The 14,283-nt window shown below is 44.3% G+C and overlaps 1 protein-coding gene across 1 annotated transcript in view; it reads left to right on the top strand.

The window, feature by feature from the left end:
• Positions 1 to 14,283, top strand: part of LOC147610638 (mitochondrial import receptor subunit TOM20-like) — a 44,089-nt gene that overhangs the window by 18,258 nt on the left and 11,548 nt on the right. The window contains exons 4-5 of the mRNA XM_086786154.1: positions 9,739 to 9,908; positions 10,826 to 10,873. Of these exons, the coding sequence (XP_086642280.1) occupies positions 9,739 to 9,908; positions 10,826 to 10,873 (218 nt within the window). The remainder of the gene's footprint in view (positions 1 to 9,738; positions 9,909 to 10,825; positions 10,874 to 14,283) is intronic.

Raw genomic sequence — 14,283 nt, 5'->3', positions numbered from 1 at the left:
CAGCATATCGTCTTTTTTTACATCAGCATATCATCAGCGCATCATCAGCGTTTACATCAGCATATGATCAGCGTTTTACTTCAGTATATCACCAGCGTTTTTACCTCAGCTCATGGGACATCAGCCCTCTCTGCTACATTGAGCACACCAGCGTTTTACATTTGCTCATGGGACAACAGCCCTCTTTGCTACATAGAGCACACCTGCGTTTTACATGCGTTTTACATTAGCTAATGGGTGAGTGAGTGATGGTGAGTGAAAATAGCTATGTTGTTTTGCTTTGATCTCTTGTACATCTGGTCCTTTTGTCCCTTTGCCCTCACCAATCAGGCTGTCTACTCTGCTGCTGCCAGCGCATGCTACACATCAGAACTTTCAGCAGTCTGCGTTTTTTCTCCAGCAACACCGACTCATCATCGTTTTGCTGCTGTTGCTGCTGCTACCTTGTACCTTCAGCAGCCATCATGTCCCTTCTTTACATCTGCAGCAAAGTATACAGAAGCTCACGACTTCCCTCTCTGTACCTGCAGCAGCAGATCACATCTTTGGGACATCAGCCCTCTCTGCTACAAGACATCTTTGGGACAACAGCCCTCTCTGCTACAGCATATTTTGGGATGGCAGCCCTCTCTGCTCTTCATTCGACATCGGGATGGCAGCCCTCTCTGCTCATTTGACACCGATCGTGGTTCAGCTCCGACCTCGCCTTTGGTTCTTTGACAGTCTTCTACTCAGAGTCTCCTCACTTCAGAGGGTCTCTTGTACTGGATTTCATTCATCATTATACATACACTCACTCATCTGTTCATGTTGTGTTGATTTGCTCTGATCTCTCATATATTTGGTCCTTTCGTCCTTTTGCCGTCATAGCTACTGTAGCTAGTATTGGCAAGGAAGATGTAGCTAGTATTGGCAGGGAAGATGCAGTGGAATGGACCAGGTGGCTGTCGGCCAGCAGACAAAGAGAAGGATCATGTGTCGGTTGCAGCAAAAAGGATTTTTTTGGTTGATGATATTGAGAGCAGGTCTATACCTGTGTTTCCTCTCCATCCCTCTCTCTCACTCTCTCTCCTATGTTTCCACTTTCCCTTCTTCCACTGCGCATTCTATCACTTGTTGGGGGTGATAGGTCTTAAACTAGGTTTAGACTAGGGTCTTCAACCTTTTTGATGGGGCAGCCTATTTCTAGCCAGAGTGTACTTCCTTTTTGTACACTGTGAATATACTGAAACTCAGCTATCTCTCTCTCTTCTTTCCATCTCTTGCTTGTGTTTTGCATCAAGTTGTTCCAGGACAGGTGTTTAGGGCTGAAAGAAGACTCTTGGAGCTTCCACATGTGACAACTTTCTTCTTCTCAGCTTCCTTTGAGGCTTTCTATTTCTCAACCTTCTTTATTCTCTTCAGGTTTTTGGCATGCAGCTCCTTATGTTCTTTTTCTACGACTTTTGTTTCTTTCTTTCTTTTCTTTTAGTCTCTGACCTTCTTAGCCATCACGGCTCCTATCTTTGTAGCTTCTTTGAATAAATGAATCTCCTGGAGTGTTTGAAGCCTTTCCTTGACGAGATTCTCTCACACATTGTCATGTGCACACCCGTGCCATGGCTAATCCTCGGCATGAACACCATTAATCCCTTATCAAGTCAGCATTTAGCATTAGTTGCATCATCTTCATTACCATTAGTAGCATCAGCATCAGCCATAGCATCATCATCATCATCAGCAGCATCACCATCATTAGCATCAACCTCATCATCTTTAGTAGCATAACTTGTCACCAGCGTGGACATTTCCCAATATGAAAGGGGTCTTGTGGACTCCAGGATGTCTAAATATTTGGAAAGTACAAGCTTTGGGAATGGGGGATTATCCTAGAATACAAAGGACCACACTCCTAAAATTTAGGAGAGTTGCTATTTTTGGCTTGACTCTGATGGAAATTCTGTTCGCGTGGAATTGAGCAGATACCAACAGTTGGCAAAGTGCCTATGACAGAATGTCTACTAGTTGGGATATTTTTAGAGGTAAAGATTATGGGAGAACCCATGTCGTAGATTGGGACATGTTGCAAGAAAGTGGATCAAAGTGAGACAAGTGGCTTTGACACTCGTTAGAAAGTGGATCAAAGTGAGACAAGTGGCCTCACACTTGTCACTTCAGCTATTGTGTGGCTCTCCACTTGTCATTGTAGCCTTCTCTTGCCATTTTAGCTCATGGGAGGCCCAAATCTATAAATTGGAGCCCTCTCTCTTCATTAATAGAGGCTCTCTTGCTGCACACTAGCCTCTACCACCGTTACAGGCTGCCCTAATGATGGCTACTCTCTTTCTCTCTCTCTTGAAGGCTGCCCATGAAGAATACCGGCTGTTGGGGACTGTTTTGGAGGCTTCCATCGCAAAGAAATACTGAAGGCAAGGGTATTTAATCATTTATTATGATTTCTAGCCATTGTACTTGTAGGCATATGCTCACTTATGGTAGCGCTATGTGTGAACAGGGCTTAACCAAGGGCACTTTTTCCCATATGGTTTTTCCCCTTGGACATCAAGTGTGAAAGGACACTCTTAACATATAATATTTTGTACTTCTATATTATATGGATGTGGCACACATGCAAGTGTTGACTTGCATTTTGTGGATACCACACTTTTGGCTCTCTCTCTCTCTCTCTCTCTCTCATTTCTGTGTGTGAGCTTCTCTACCCTGCACCTAACCCTAATGTGCACGTTTGTGTGTGTGAGTGTGTGAGTTCAACACCCAACAATTGGTATCAGAGCTGGGAGCTGGCCCTGAAATTCTGCTGCTGGAAGAAATCTTGTGAAATTCCGTCGACGTTGCGAACTTCCGTCGCCGTCCGACGTTTCCGTCTCGCTGCTCCACCGTCCAGCCACCAGAAACAGGCGGTGCTAGTGGGGAGCCCACACCGCCGCCCAGCTCGCGGGCGGCTCTTCCTCTCCAGCCAGCACCCAGTACCGCCGCCGCCCAGCTCGCGGGCGGCTCTTCCCTCTCCAGCCGGCACCCAGTACCGCCGCCGCCCAGCTCCGTCACGGTTCCGGCGACCCTTGTCGTCAGCGCTCCCATCCGGTCGCCCAGAGCCACGTGTTCTGTTCCATTCCGGCTTTCGTCGCCGTCGCCCAGCGTCGACTCCCCGTTCTGCTCCGTCGATGTGTTTCGTTCCGGTTGCTGCTCTGTTCGTCGGTCTGTTCTGCTCCGATCCCTGAACGCAGCACCCACGCCTCCGCCATCGGCTCTGACCTCCGCATGCAGCCAGCCCGTTCTAGGTCTCGTTGCGCCCTTCGTGCTAGTCCAAGGCCGCCGGCGGGTCCTGCTCGACACCAGCGACCGCCTCTGACAGCGCCTAGCGCGTGCCACCTGGCCCGCCCGTCCTGTGATCCGCCACAATCGGGACCCTGGCGCCGCCCCGCCTCGTCAGCTGTATACGCCCACATTGACGCCTGCAGCTCCTCGACATTATGCACGCCTTGGCCAGCCTGCTGGCCTGTTACCTCTACTCGACTGTCTGCTCACCGCCAAGCACCTGGTTCCTCACAAGTGCTGCCAAAGGTATTTTTTGTACAAATTTTTGGTCAAACACAAATACAAAATTTGCAGCCATTCCAGTGCAGGTCATATGCAGATTTTGCAGACACTTCTGTGCAAGTCAGATTGAAAGGAAAATTGCAGGTGCAATTTGAGGGATTTCTCAATTTGAGGCAAAATTGAAAATTGCAATTTGGGGGTTTTCGAAATTGAGGTCAAAATCAGCAAATTGAACCTCTTTCATTTGCAGAAATTTGGGGCTTTTGTGAAAATTGGCCAATTAGATGCACATTGAAGCTGCGATTTGTCGCGTATTTATACACATTGTGTGTAATTGGACAATTTGGTGCAGGTTTACACTTGCTTTGATTTGCAGGCATACATTTGCACAGGACATTTGGGTGCCTGGCAGTGCACATTGGTGCTTGGTTTGCTTGCAGGTATATTTTGTTGACATGGCACAGAATGCTACAGATGTATTTGGTGTGCTCACCCAGGAGGACAAGCTGGATGGATCTAACTACTCTCTCTGGAGTTTCATGATCCGTAATTTGCTGGTAGCCAAAGGGCTTTGGGGCATTGTGTGTGGTGATGACACACACCCACTTACCATTCAGCCAGCCACGCCTCAAAGGGGAGGTGCTCAAAGAGCTCTTGATGTAGAACCTGCTCCCACACAAGAGCAGAAGAGATGGGACTCTAGAGATGCACAGGCCATGTCATTGATAGCCCTTTCAGTGAAAAGGACTATTATTCTGCACATTCGTTCATGCAAGACATCGAAGCTTGCATGGGACACATTGGAAGCAATAAAGAGGTAGTTGGATTTTCTTTCTATGGATGAGGGTGACTCCATCGCAGATCATCTCACCAAAGTGAAAGATTTGCAGGAATAATTGCTCAACATTGATGAGGTTATCCCAGACAGACAGATGGTCACCAACACTCTTCATTCTTTACCGCCTTCCTACTTGGGCTTTCACACCTCTCTCAACCTCTCAATGAGAGGAGGTGCTGATCCCGTCACTTTTGAAGAGCTCGTGGGTTTACTCTTGCAGGAAGAGCAAACAAGAGCAAACTTATTGAGCAACCGTGGTGGAGACAAAGCATTTACAGCCAAGGATAAGGGTAAAGCAAAGAGCTTTAGGCATGGGGGACAACAGACTAGCAAGGCTGCTCATGGACAGCCCTCTTCTGGTGGTGAAAAGTCTGACAAAGGGGATGCAAACAAGCCCAAAAAGAAGGGCAAATGTCACTACTGCCATAAGCCTGGACACTACATCAGTGAATGTAGGAAGCAGATTGCAAAAGAGAAAAGGAAAGAAGCAGGCAATGCAGTAGCAGACTCTTCGGATGACAAAGCACAGCAATCAGCTAATGTAATCCAGGAAGAGTACACTTTTTTGGTCACATGCACTAGTGACACACCAAGTGCTTCAAACACTGATATGTCTTGCATTGCATCTGACAGACAGAATGCATCATGGTATTTTGATAGTGGTGCTCCGAGCCACATCACTTCATGCAAAGATGTATTTCAGCACTTGGTTTATGCTTCAAATGACCGCACTGTATCATGTGCAGATCATACCACATATCCAGTAAAGGGAATTGGTAATGTCATACTTATTGCAGCCAATGGTGCCAATATATGTATGAAAAATGTATTGTATGTTCCAAGGATAAAGAAAAATCTGCTCTCCGTCTCAGCCATAAACGACCAAGGTTTAAAGGTTGAATTTGAAGACAGGAAGTGTTTGGTTAAAGACCCATCAAAGGGTTATGAAATAGTCACTTCTGGAACACGATACAAAGGCTTGTATAAGCTGGACAGCTATGACAAGCGCAATTATGATGCAAATACAGTGGCTGCCCACACTCCTGCTATGCATGATGCAGAGCTATGGCATGCTCGTTTTGGGCATGTAAATTTTCAGAGTTTGATGCTTTTGCAGAAGCATCATATGGTTGATAATATGCCGCCTCTTGAGTCTCCACCAAGACATGTATGTGAGGGGTGTATTTTGGGAAAGATGCAAAGAAAACCATTCCCCAAAGATGGAGCTGTTAGAGCTGAAAGTAAATTATAGCTCATACATAGTGATGTATGTGGTCCAATGCGGACACCATCCATAGGGGGGCATCTTTACTTTGTTACATTCATTGATGACTACTCCAGGTTTGCTTGGGCTTACCCCTTGAAAGCGAAAGTAGATGTGTTTACATGCTTTCAACACTTTGTAGCAATGGCTGAAAATATGTGTGGATGTAAAGTCCAAACACTCCGCTCAGATAGAGGTGGAGAATACATGTCAAATGCATTCAAGGATTATATGCTTCAAAAGGGCATCAAACACCAATGTACTGTGCCTTATACACCGCAGTAAAATGGTGTAGCTGAAAGGAAAAGTAGATCTCTCATGGAGATGGCAAGATGCATGGTGAAAGCACAAAAGTTGCCTCACAAATTTTGGATGGAAGCTATAATGTGTGCAGCTCATGTGTTGAACAGGTGTCCAACAAAAGCTTTGAAAACCATAACACCATTTGAGGCTTGGTATAGCCAAAAGCCAACAGTGGATTATATGCGTACATTTGGGTATTTGGCATATGCACATGTGCCAGAACAACTCCGAACAAAGCTAGATGACAAAGCAATTAAATGCATTTTTGTGGGCTACAGCAATGAGAGCAAAGGATACCGTCTTTATAATCCAACTACACGAAGGATTTTTGTCAGTAGAGATGTGGTATTTGCTGAAAATTCAGAACAGCCCATGTACAGCTTGTATAAAAGCAATGATATAGGCATACAGGACATGTTTGATGGACTTTTACCCATTGCAATTAGGGGGGATTCACATCAGCCAGCCCCTACACAAGAAAATCCTCATGTAGAACATGTGGAACAGCCAGCCATTCAGCCCCCTTCTATGGAAGAAGTGGAAGATCTTGTCAGGGAAGAGCAAACAGCCATAGACACAGCCAAGTCAGTGCCAAGAAGGTTGCTGAAAACTTTGCAAGAAAGCAAACTTGCAGCTCCACTCACAGGTAGAACAAGGGCTAGTTCCAGCCATGCTTTGAATATACATCGTGGGGAGTCTGCATTAGCAATGGTGGTCTCTTTGATTCAGAAGAGCCTTCTTCTTATGAAGAAGCACATGAGAATGAGCATTGGTTGCAAGCTATGCAAGCTGAAATTTCTTCTATAATGAAGAACAATACATGGGATCTTGTGGAATTGCCTAAAGGCAAGCATGTCATTGGAACAAAGTGGGTGTACAAAGTCAAAAGAAAGTCTGATGGTACTATTGACAGGTACAAAGCAAGACTTGTGGCTAAAGGCTACTCCCAGAAAAAGGGAATAGATTATGAAGAGACTTTTGCTCTTACTTCGAGAATGACCACAATAAGATCAGTGATTGCATTGGCTGCACATAAAGGATGGAAAGTGCATGAATTGGACATCAAAACTGCATTCTTAAATGGGGATTTAGAGGAGGAAGTATATGTAAATCAACCCATTGGTTTTGTAGTTCATGGTGAGGAACATAAAGTATGCAGGTTACGCAAAGCATTCTATGGGTTAAAGCAAGCTCCAAGAGCTTGGTATGATAAGATACATGCTCATCTAACCAGCCAAGGTTATGAGAATAGTCCAGCTGATTGGCTTTCTTTTCCCTTTGGTGCTCGAGTAACATACGTTCTCGATCGAGCTCTCGTTGGTGCTCCTGAGCGGCGAGTTCAGCCTGACACCGGTCTTCTTCGATCCTGCGTTGGGCTTCCTCATAGTCCCGTCTATCTGCTTTTTCTTGCTGCTTTCTTACTTCAGCTTCTGTTTTTTCTCCTCTCCGTCTAGCCTTGTCTTCTCTTCTTTGTTGTTCCATTTGAAAGAAGAGGGAGATGTAGTGGGGGGTTGCTGGAGGCAGAGAAGGACGTGTTGCTGTTGCCTCCAAGAGTTGGAGGCTCTCCATGAGAAGCTGGTTCTGAGCTTTGAGTAGAGCTATGGTGTCTGCTATAGTCGGAAGAGCAAGGTCTCCTTCGGGGGAGACATCTTCCGGCTGATGGGTACTCTCCCTCTGCTGAAGTCGGTGGTCGTGCCGGAACGCAATTTGACCATCCAAGGATGCTCTCATGCTAGGATACGGGGTGTGTGGACAAAGCTGAATCTGATACCATGCAAATTTGAGGCTGAGAGAAGGGGCTGCTGAATGCTGTAGATGCTGCGTTTTACTGCATAGAGGCTGAATTGCTCAAGCGTTGATGCTCTTAGATGCTGATGAGGAAAACGCTGAGGTATGAGGTGCTGAATTCTGCAATCGCTTTATGCTCCTTGTGCTGAAGGCTCCAAGCGATGAGAACTTCAATGCTAATTATGATATGAATGAATAAATGGATGATATGCTGAGCTATTTATACGGACATGGGGTGCTGGTCGGCTGGCTACAGGGCTGGCCGACTGCACTTGTCCAAGAAAAATGTATAAATGATGTAAAAAATGCCCAATAAATGTTGAAAAATATGGGAATAATATTGGATAAATACTGATGATTGCCAGATGATATCTGAAGGCTTCTGCAATGGTCTAGATGGCCTACATGCATATGGAATGAATGCTATGCATAAATGCACACATGTCCTGATGCAAACTCTAAGGATTCTACTGACTCTACGTGCATGAATGCATCTCTTCAAGTGGGTTAAGGGACTTGGAGTGACTGACTAACTGTCTAAGGCTGAGAATGACCTACGTAGCTTGTGCCTGACTTATCCTGGACTAAGGATTACAATGGGGTCACGGCGTACGACAATTATCATCTTGAAAAGGTACTAATAATGTACAATGTAGCAGTGATGATGATGAGCCATCTTGCACTACAGTGCAGAGTGCATGTGACACCCACTATTGGGCACTGATGTCGTTAGTGGGGATGTCGTAGTATGTAGTCCATACTATGCATGATGGAGTTGATGGTTTATTGTCTTGTGGATGACTACCATGAGGTTATAAATTGCACATCCTTATAAGGTGAATTTGGACATGTTCCTGGATTCATCTAGGTATATATAAATGACCTTTAATATATCTTTCTTTCTTTCTTTTCTTTCCCCTCGCTATTAGTTGCTCTTTTTTTTTGCTCTCTTCTCTTGCTGGCTTGTAGGTGCACCTAATTTCCTAAGCCCATTGTTCTATTCTGGCAATGCAGTTATGGTTTCATAAGCTACATCCGCTTGTAAACTTGATAATTTCTTAGACTAACTAAATCTATCAGCGTGTTCCTAAGGATTTCAAGTTCATGAGTAAAGCTTTTGTAATATTCTAATAGTTCTAGAATCCCCTTCACTTCTCTAAGTGTATGGAGTGGACCTTGCATAGCGAGTAAGCTTCGTGAGTAGTTGGATGATTGGTTTCCTTGTAGGATGGCCAAATATGGATGTTTGGGTTTTATCCCTTGTGGATACCTAAGATACTTTCGGTAAGCGCCTTAGGTATCGCCAGCCTCGGAAAAGTAATAGTTGTGGACTACTACTACTACTACTACTTGTAAGTGGATCGCGTTAGTGCGAGTCCACCTTCCTAATAATTGTTGCGGAGTAAAAGGGAATCAAAGGGACCGGGATCTCGCCATGTAGGGTCCGGTTTGCCAGGTAGCTTGCAGCTACCTTCTAGAGCAGGCTCTAGAGCACTATGCTCGCACACGACAATTCCTACAGACGAGTAAGACTCCTATCAAAATGTGAAGAACATAGTTTGATTCCATAGCTGTCTGTACTCATATTGGAGTATTACAAGAGAGAGTGCTTCCAAGTGATATTGCTTGAATACTTTGCAAAACACAAGTGACGGATAAGAATCACACTACAATTGACAATAACAACATCCCATATTAATAGGTCATGCCCTTTTTATAGGCTTTATAGAGGGTGGCAGATGTCCCTGGACTTCCATGTTTTCCTGGTTGGAGACCCTTATATTCTAGAGAGTTGAGACTATGTGTTCACACTTGGAAGTTTAAGCCAGATGGCATTGCCCAATGGTGGCAATGCGATCCTTGCTTCCACCATTCGCATGTGATACTCACAGAACATGCCATGGGTATCCTTCTAGCTACCAGTGTAGACATTTTTGGATTCATTTGCTGCTTATGTGTATCTAATTGCATTTGCCAACATCAAATATGTCTTGAGTCTTAAATGCAGAGGCGGTATCAAAGTTTGAGGAGGCCTTAAAGCTTGAGCCAAGAAAGCATTACACTAGATGGTGCTTGGGAAATGCCTATACTTCTGAAGGGTTCCTTGTGACAGATGGCACCAAAGCTTATGCTCTTTTCAAACAGGCTACTCAGTGCTTCCAACAGGCTCTAGATGAGGTAAGCATCACCACACACTTAATTTTTCTGATTTGTACATATAGTTTCGTGTGGAATTAGGCTTGAACAGTTGTCCTGCTTTATACTTACCATGAAAAAGTCAACTGTGTTGTAGTATACAGTTAGAAGTGTGATAGGCCCATTTGAAGTAAACCATTGGGATTGCCTGACGCCAAGCGTGTAGCTCATACAGACTTGATAGGCTCATTTGGAGTAAACCATCTGGATCATTTGATGCTAAGCATGCAGCTCATACACACCCTAAGGTGCCACTAGAAGCCCTAGAGTGAGCTCATGGAGCTGGGTGTAGTACCTTTGAGATTCAACAGCTTTTGCACCTCTGTGATGTAAGTATCTGTGTTTGGTACAACGCTGACTGTAGTAGCATGCTTTCACTGGATCCACCTGCAAAGGCTAGATGTAGCAGTAAAGGCTTTGCTCATGTGTGTCCACTATGAGCACCTCCAGGTCAACTGAGGTTCAGGTGATGTGGTATGTTGTCTTCTGATGTTGTTGCCTTGTGTACTTATCACTGGACATCCAACCCTGGGTATGAAACTCTTTTTCTCAACTTTCAATCACCCAAGCAGCTGTCTCCCTTCCAACCTCAGAAGGTGGCCAGGGTGCCATTGCAAAGAAAGCCTCCAAAAGACGTGCTAGAAGGCTGTCCACGGAAATCCTGGGAGTAACCTGAGGGTCCAGAACGTAGTTATCTTTTCTCCATTTCTTGTTGTTTCCCAGTTGGTATGGATGAGGGTTTGTAGCTGGTCTGGATGCTGTTCATTTCTTATTAGCTCAAGCCTCATCATTGAGCTCTCTAGTCTCAGGGAGGAGGAGACTTAGACATCTCTGATCAAGATTCTAACTGATTTGACTTGATAATTTATTTGGTGACTTCTCCTTTTTTTTTTCCCCAGGATCAGGACAATGGGCAATATTTAAGAGCTCTAGAAATGTCACTGAAGGTAATCATTTTTCTTGTCTTCCGATGTTTATACATTTTGATTAAGTTTTAAGATTCTTTGTCATGCCTTACCATAGCTAGTGTGTAGTGTGCTTATTGATTCTCGTAATGTGCTTGCTATTTTTTTAAAGGCTAGCATTTGTGTATTTGTGCACATCTGAAAAATACGCATGTGTCGTGCATCCACGAGACCAAAGTGATGCAAAAATGTCCATGGCATATCTCATCATGGAACGGGCCGGTTTCCCACTGACTTCGGTAGACAAGCAGGTTGAGGCATTTAGCACATGAATGACCATGAGTATCAAGTTTGAGGCCCGTAGTGCTAAGGTAGTCATCTAGGGCACTACGTTTTCGCGAGATTTCATGGTTTCTCCTCTTGTAGGAGCAAATATAATTAGGGATTTGTTGGTTTCACAAGTTTCAGCCAGACGTTGACTGGGAACACACTTTCTAGATGCTCCGGAACGTGTCCAAGGCTCCTGTCATCATCAAATGTGAGCCAAGGATTCCTAACTTTCCTCTCATAAGCCACATGTAGGCTAAAAGAGAAATGAGGAAAGGCGCACAATGGCGGTGATCTATGTTTAGACCGCCATGACCGTTACCAATGTTTCAGAGAATTCTAGGCCCTACATGACCAATTCCAAAAGATTTTCCTTTGGAACAATCTCCCTCTCAAGTTCCCCCCCCGTCTAGACCGGAGGATCACAGAATTGATCTCCTTTGAGGCTTGGAACCCCTCGAGTAAGTTTCCGTATCACCTGAGCAATGGGAGTTGGATTGTCAACCCCAAGAATTGTTGCAATCAGGGTTCATACGATCCAGTGTGTCCCCTTTTGCAGCACCAATCCTTTTTTTCAAGAAAAAGGATGGATCTTCCAGACTGTGTGTGGATTATCGTACTCTGAACAAGATGACAGTTAAGAGCAAGTTCCCAATGTCTCATATTGATTATATCCTAGAGAGGCTAAATTTAGCCAAGGTGTTTTTGAAGCTTGGCCTAAAAAGTGGATACCATCAGGTACGGATTGTTAAATGGGACATCTTGAAGACAACCTTGCGCACTAAACGGGCCCATTACAAGTTTGTGGTCATGCCCTTCGGCCTGACAAACACCCCGGTGACATTTAATCGTATGATGATGCGTGTATTTAGAGGCTTGATCGCAAAGTGTGTTTTCATTTTCTTGGATGACATACTAGTTTTTTCAGCTACAGTTGAGCTATATGACATTGACGTCAAAAAAAGTGATGAAGTTAGTGGGAAGCAACAAACGAGCTTTATGTCAGTGAAAAGAAATCGAAGTCTTATTTGTTCAAGGTTCATTACCTTGGATGCATAATTAGTGCCAAAGTCATCAGATTAAACCACAACCTTGCGCACTAAATGGGCCCATTACGAGTTTGTGGTCATGCCCTTCGGCCTGACAAACACCCCGGTGACATTTAATCGTATGATGATGCGTGTGTTTAGAGGCTTGATCGCAAAGTGTGTTTTCATTTTCTTGGATAACATACTAGTTTTTTCAGCTACAGATGAGCAATATGACATTGACGTCAAAAAAAGTGATGAAGTTAGTGGGAAGCAACAAACGAGCTTTATGTCAGTGAAAAGAAATCGAAGTCTTATTTGTTCAAGGTTCATTACCTTGGATGCATAATTAGTGCCGCAGGCATCCGATTAGACCACGCCAAAGTGGTAAAAATTTTGAATTGGGAGATTCTGGAAACAACATATGATATACAGTCCTTTGTGGAGATTTGCCAGTTAAATGAAAGTGTGTTTTCATTTTCTTGGATGACATACTAGTTTTTTTAGCTATAGTCAAGCAACACGACATTGGCGTCAAAAAAAGTGATGAAGTTGCTGGATTTATGTAAATGAAAAGAAATTGGAGTTTCATTTGTTTGAGGTTCTTGCCTTGGATACATAATTAGTGATGAAGGTATCCGATTAGATCCCGCCAAAGTGGCAAAAATTCTGAATTGGGAGATTCTAGAAACAGCATACGATGTACGGTCATTTGTGGGGATTTTCCAAGTAGCTCTCACAAGTTTACTCAAGGGTGTCAAGATCGTACGCAACACATCCACATGACCCCATGTGGACTAGAAGCTTGCAAGGATCTCAAGGTTGCTTCATTAGAGGCTCCTTGTTTAGCGCTTGTCTCGTGGGATGATCCAGTCCAAGTAATCACTGATGCGAGTAACATCGCCATTGGAGCTTTGCTACAATAGAATGGTCATCTAGTAGCTTACATGTCTCGTTAGCTGATTCGTGTAGAGAGGAATTACTCGGTCTATGATCATAAACTCCTAGCCGTGACTTAGACTTTAAAGCATTGGAAACATCTTCTATATGGGCTCGATTTTTTGGTTCGCATTGATCATTAGGCTTTGTATTGGCTTCAGAAGATGATGCCAAGTGCGCAATGGAGTGACCGGCGGCACCACTTGAGCCAGATCTTCCAACAATTTGGTGGCATGATTGAGTATCTTCCAAGCAAGGCCAACCTAGTGTCGGATGCATTAAGCATGAAAGTGTTGGGTATTTCAGATCTTCATGTGTGTGTACCATCCTGTGTGTGTCCATCATGTTTGTGTACCCACTTGTGTCTGTGTGTGAACAACCCCTAAAAGAGTTGTTTGTGTGAGTAATCTTATTTATGTGTATGTGTGTGAACACATGCTTAAGTGTGAACACACTCTTAAATTTGGATAAGTTGCCACATGTCATTAGGTTTGTATGTGTATGACACGTGTCCTATGTATGTATCAAAATATAAGGCTAGTTTTTGGCCTACCAAAAGCATTGTATTTTGTAAATTTCAACACAATTAATCAAGCTTTATTGAGTCGTGCGATTAGTTGTTTTGCTCTTGTCATTGTTGACTCTCTTTCTCTCTACAACAGCTCACCTTTCTCTCTCTCCACCATGGAGTTTCTCTTTACAGTTCACCATGGAGATCCGCTTGATCCTAATAATTATAGGACGATTATCATTGGCCACACATTGTCCAACTCTATGGATCGATGCTGGAGGTGGAGCTCAGTTCATTTGCAAAGAGACAGGGATGTAGAGCCTTAGGACAGGCAGGCTTTCGAAGGAGCTACTCTACCCTTGACCACATCTTGACCCTTCGTGCCATCATTGAGGATGGTAGAGCACGACATTAGAGGATTTACTATTGCTTTGTGGATTTCCGCAAAGCTTTTGATACTGTACCCCGAGCCCGCCTCCTACACCATCTACAGGAGATAGGAGTCCCATCTAACATGGTTTGGAGCGTCATCGCCCTCTATGATTCTATCACTCGACAAGTGAGAGCCCCAAGAGGTTACATCGCAAGAGATTTCCAGCACTATTGGGGTAAAACAGGGCTGCCCTTTATCACCCACTCTTTTTGGC

This window comes from Cibotium barometz, chromosome 49, assembly GCF_041138505.1.
Source record: "Cibotium barometz isolate CiBa-2024 chromosome 49, ASM4113850v1, whole genome shotgun sequence".
NCBI classification, from domain to species: Eukaryota; Viridiplantae; Streptophyta; class Polypodiopsida; order Cyatheales; family Cibotiaceae; genus Cibotium; species Cibotium barometz.
Note: the sequence above shows the minus strand (reverse complement) of the source record. Positions and strands in the feature narration are given on the sequence as shown.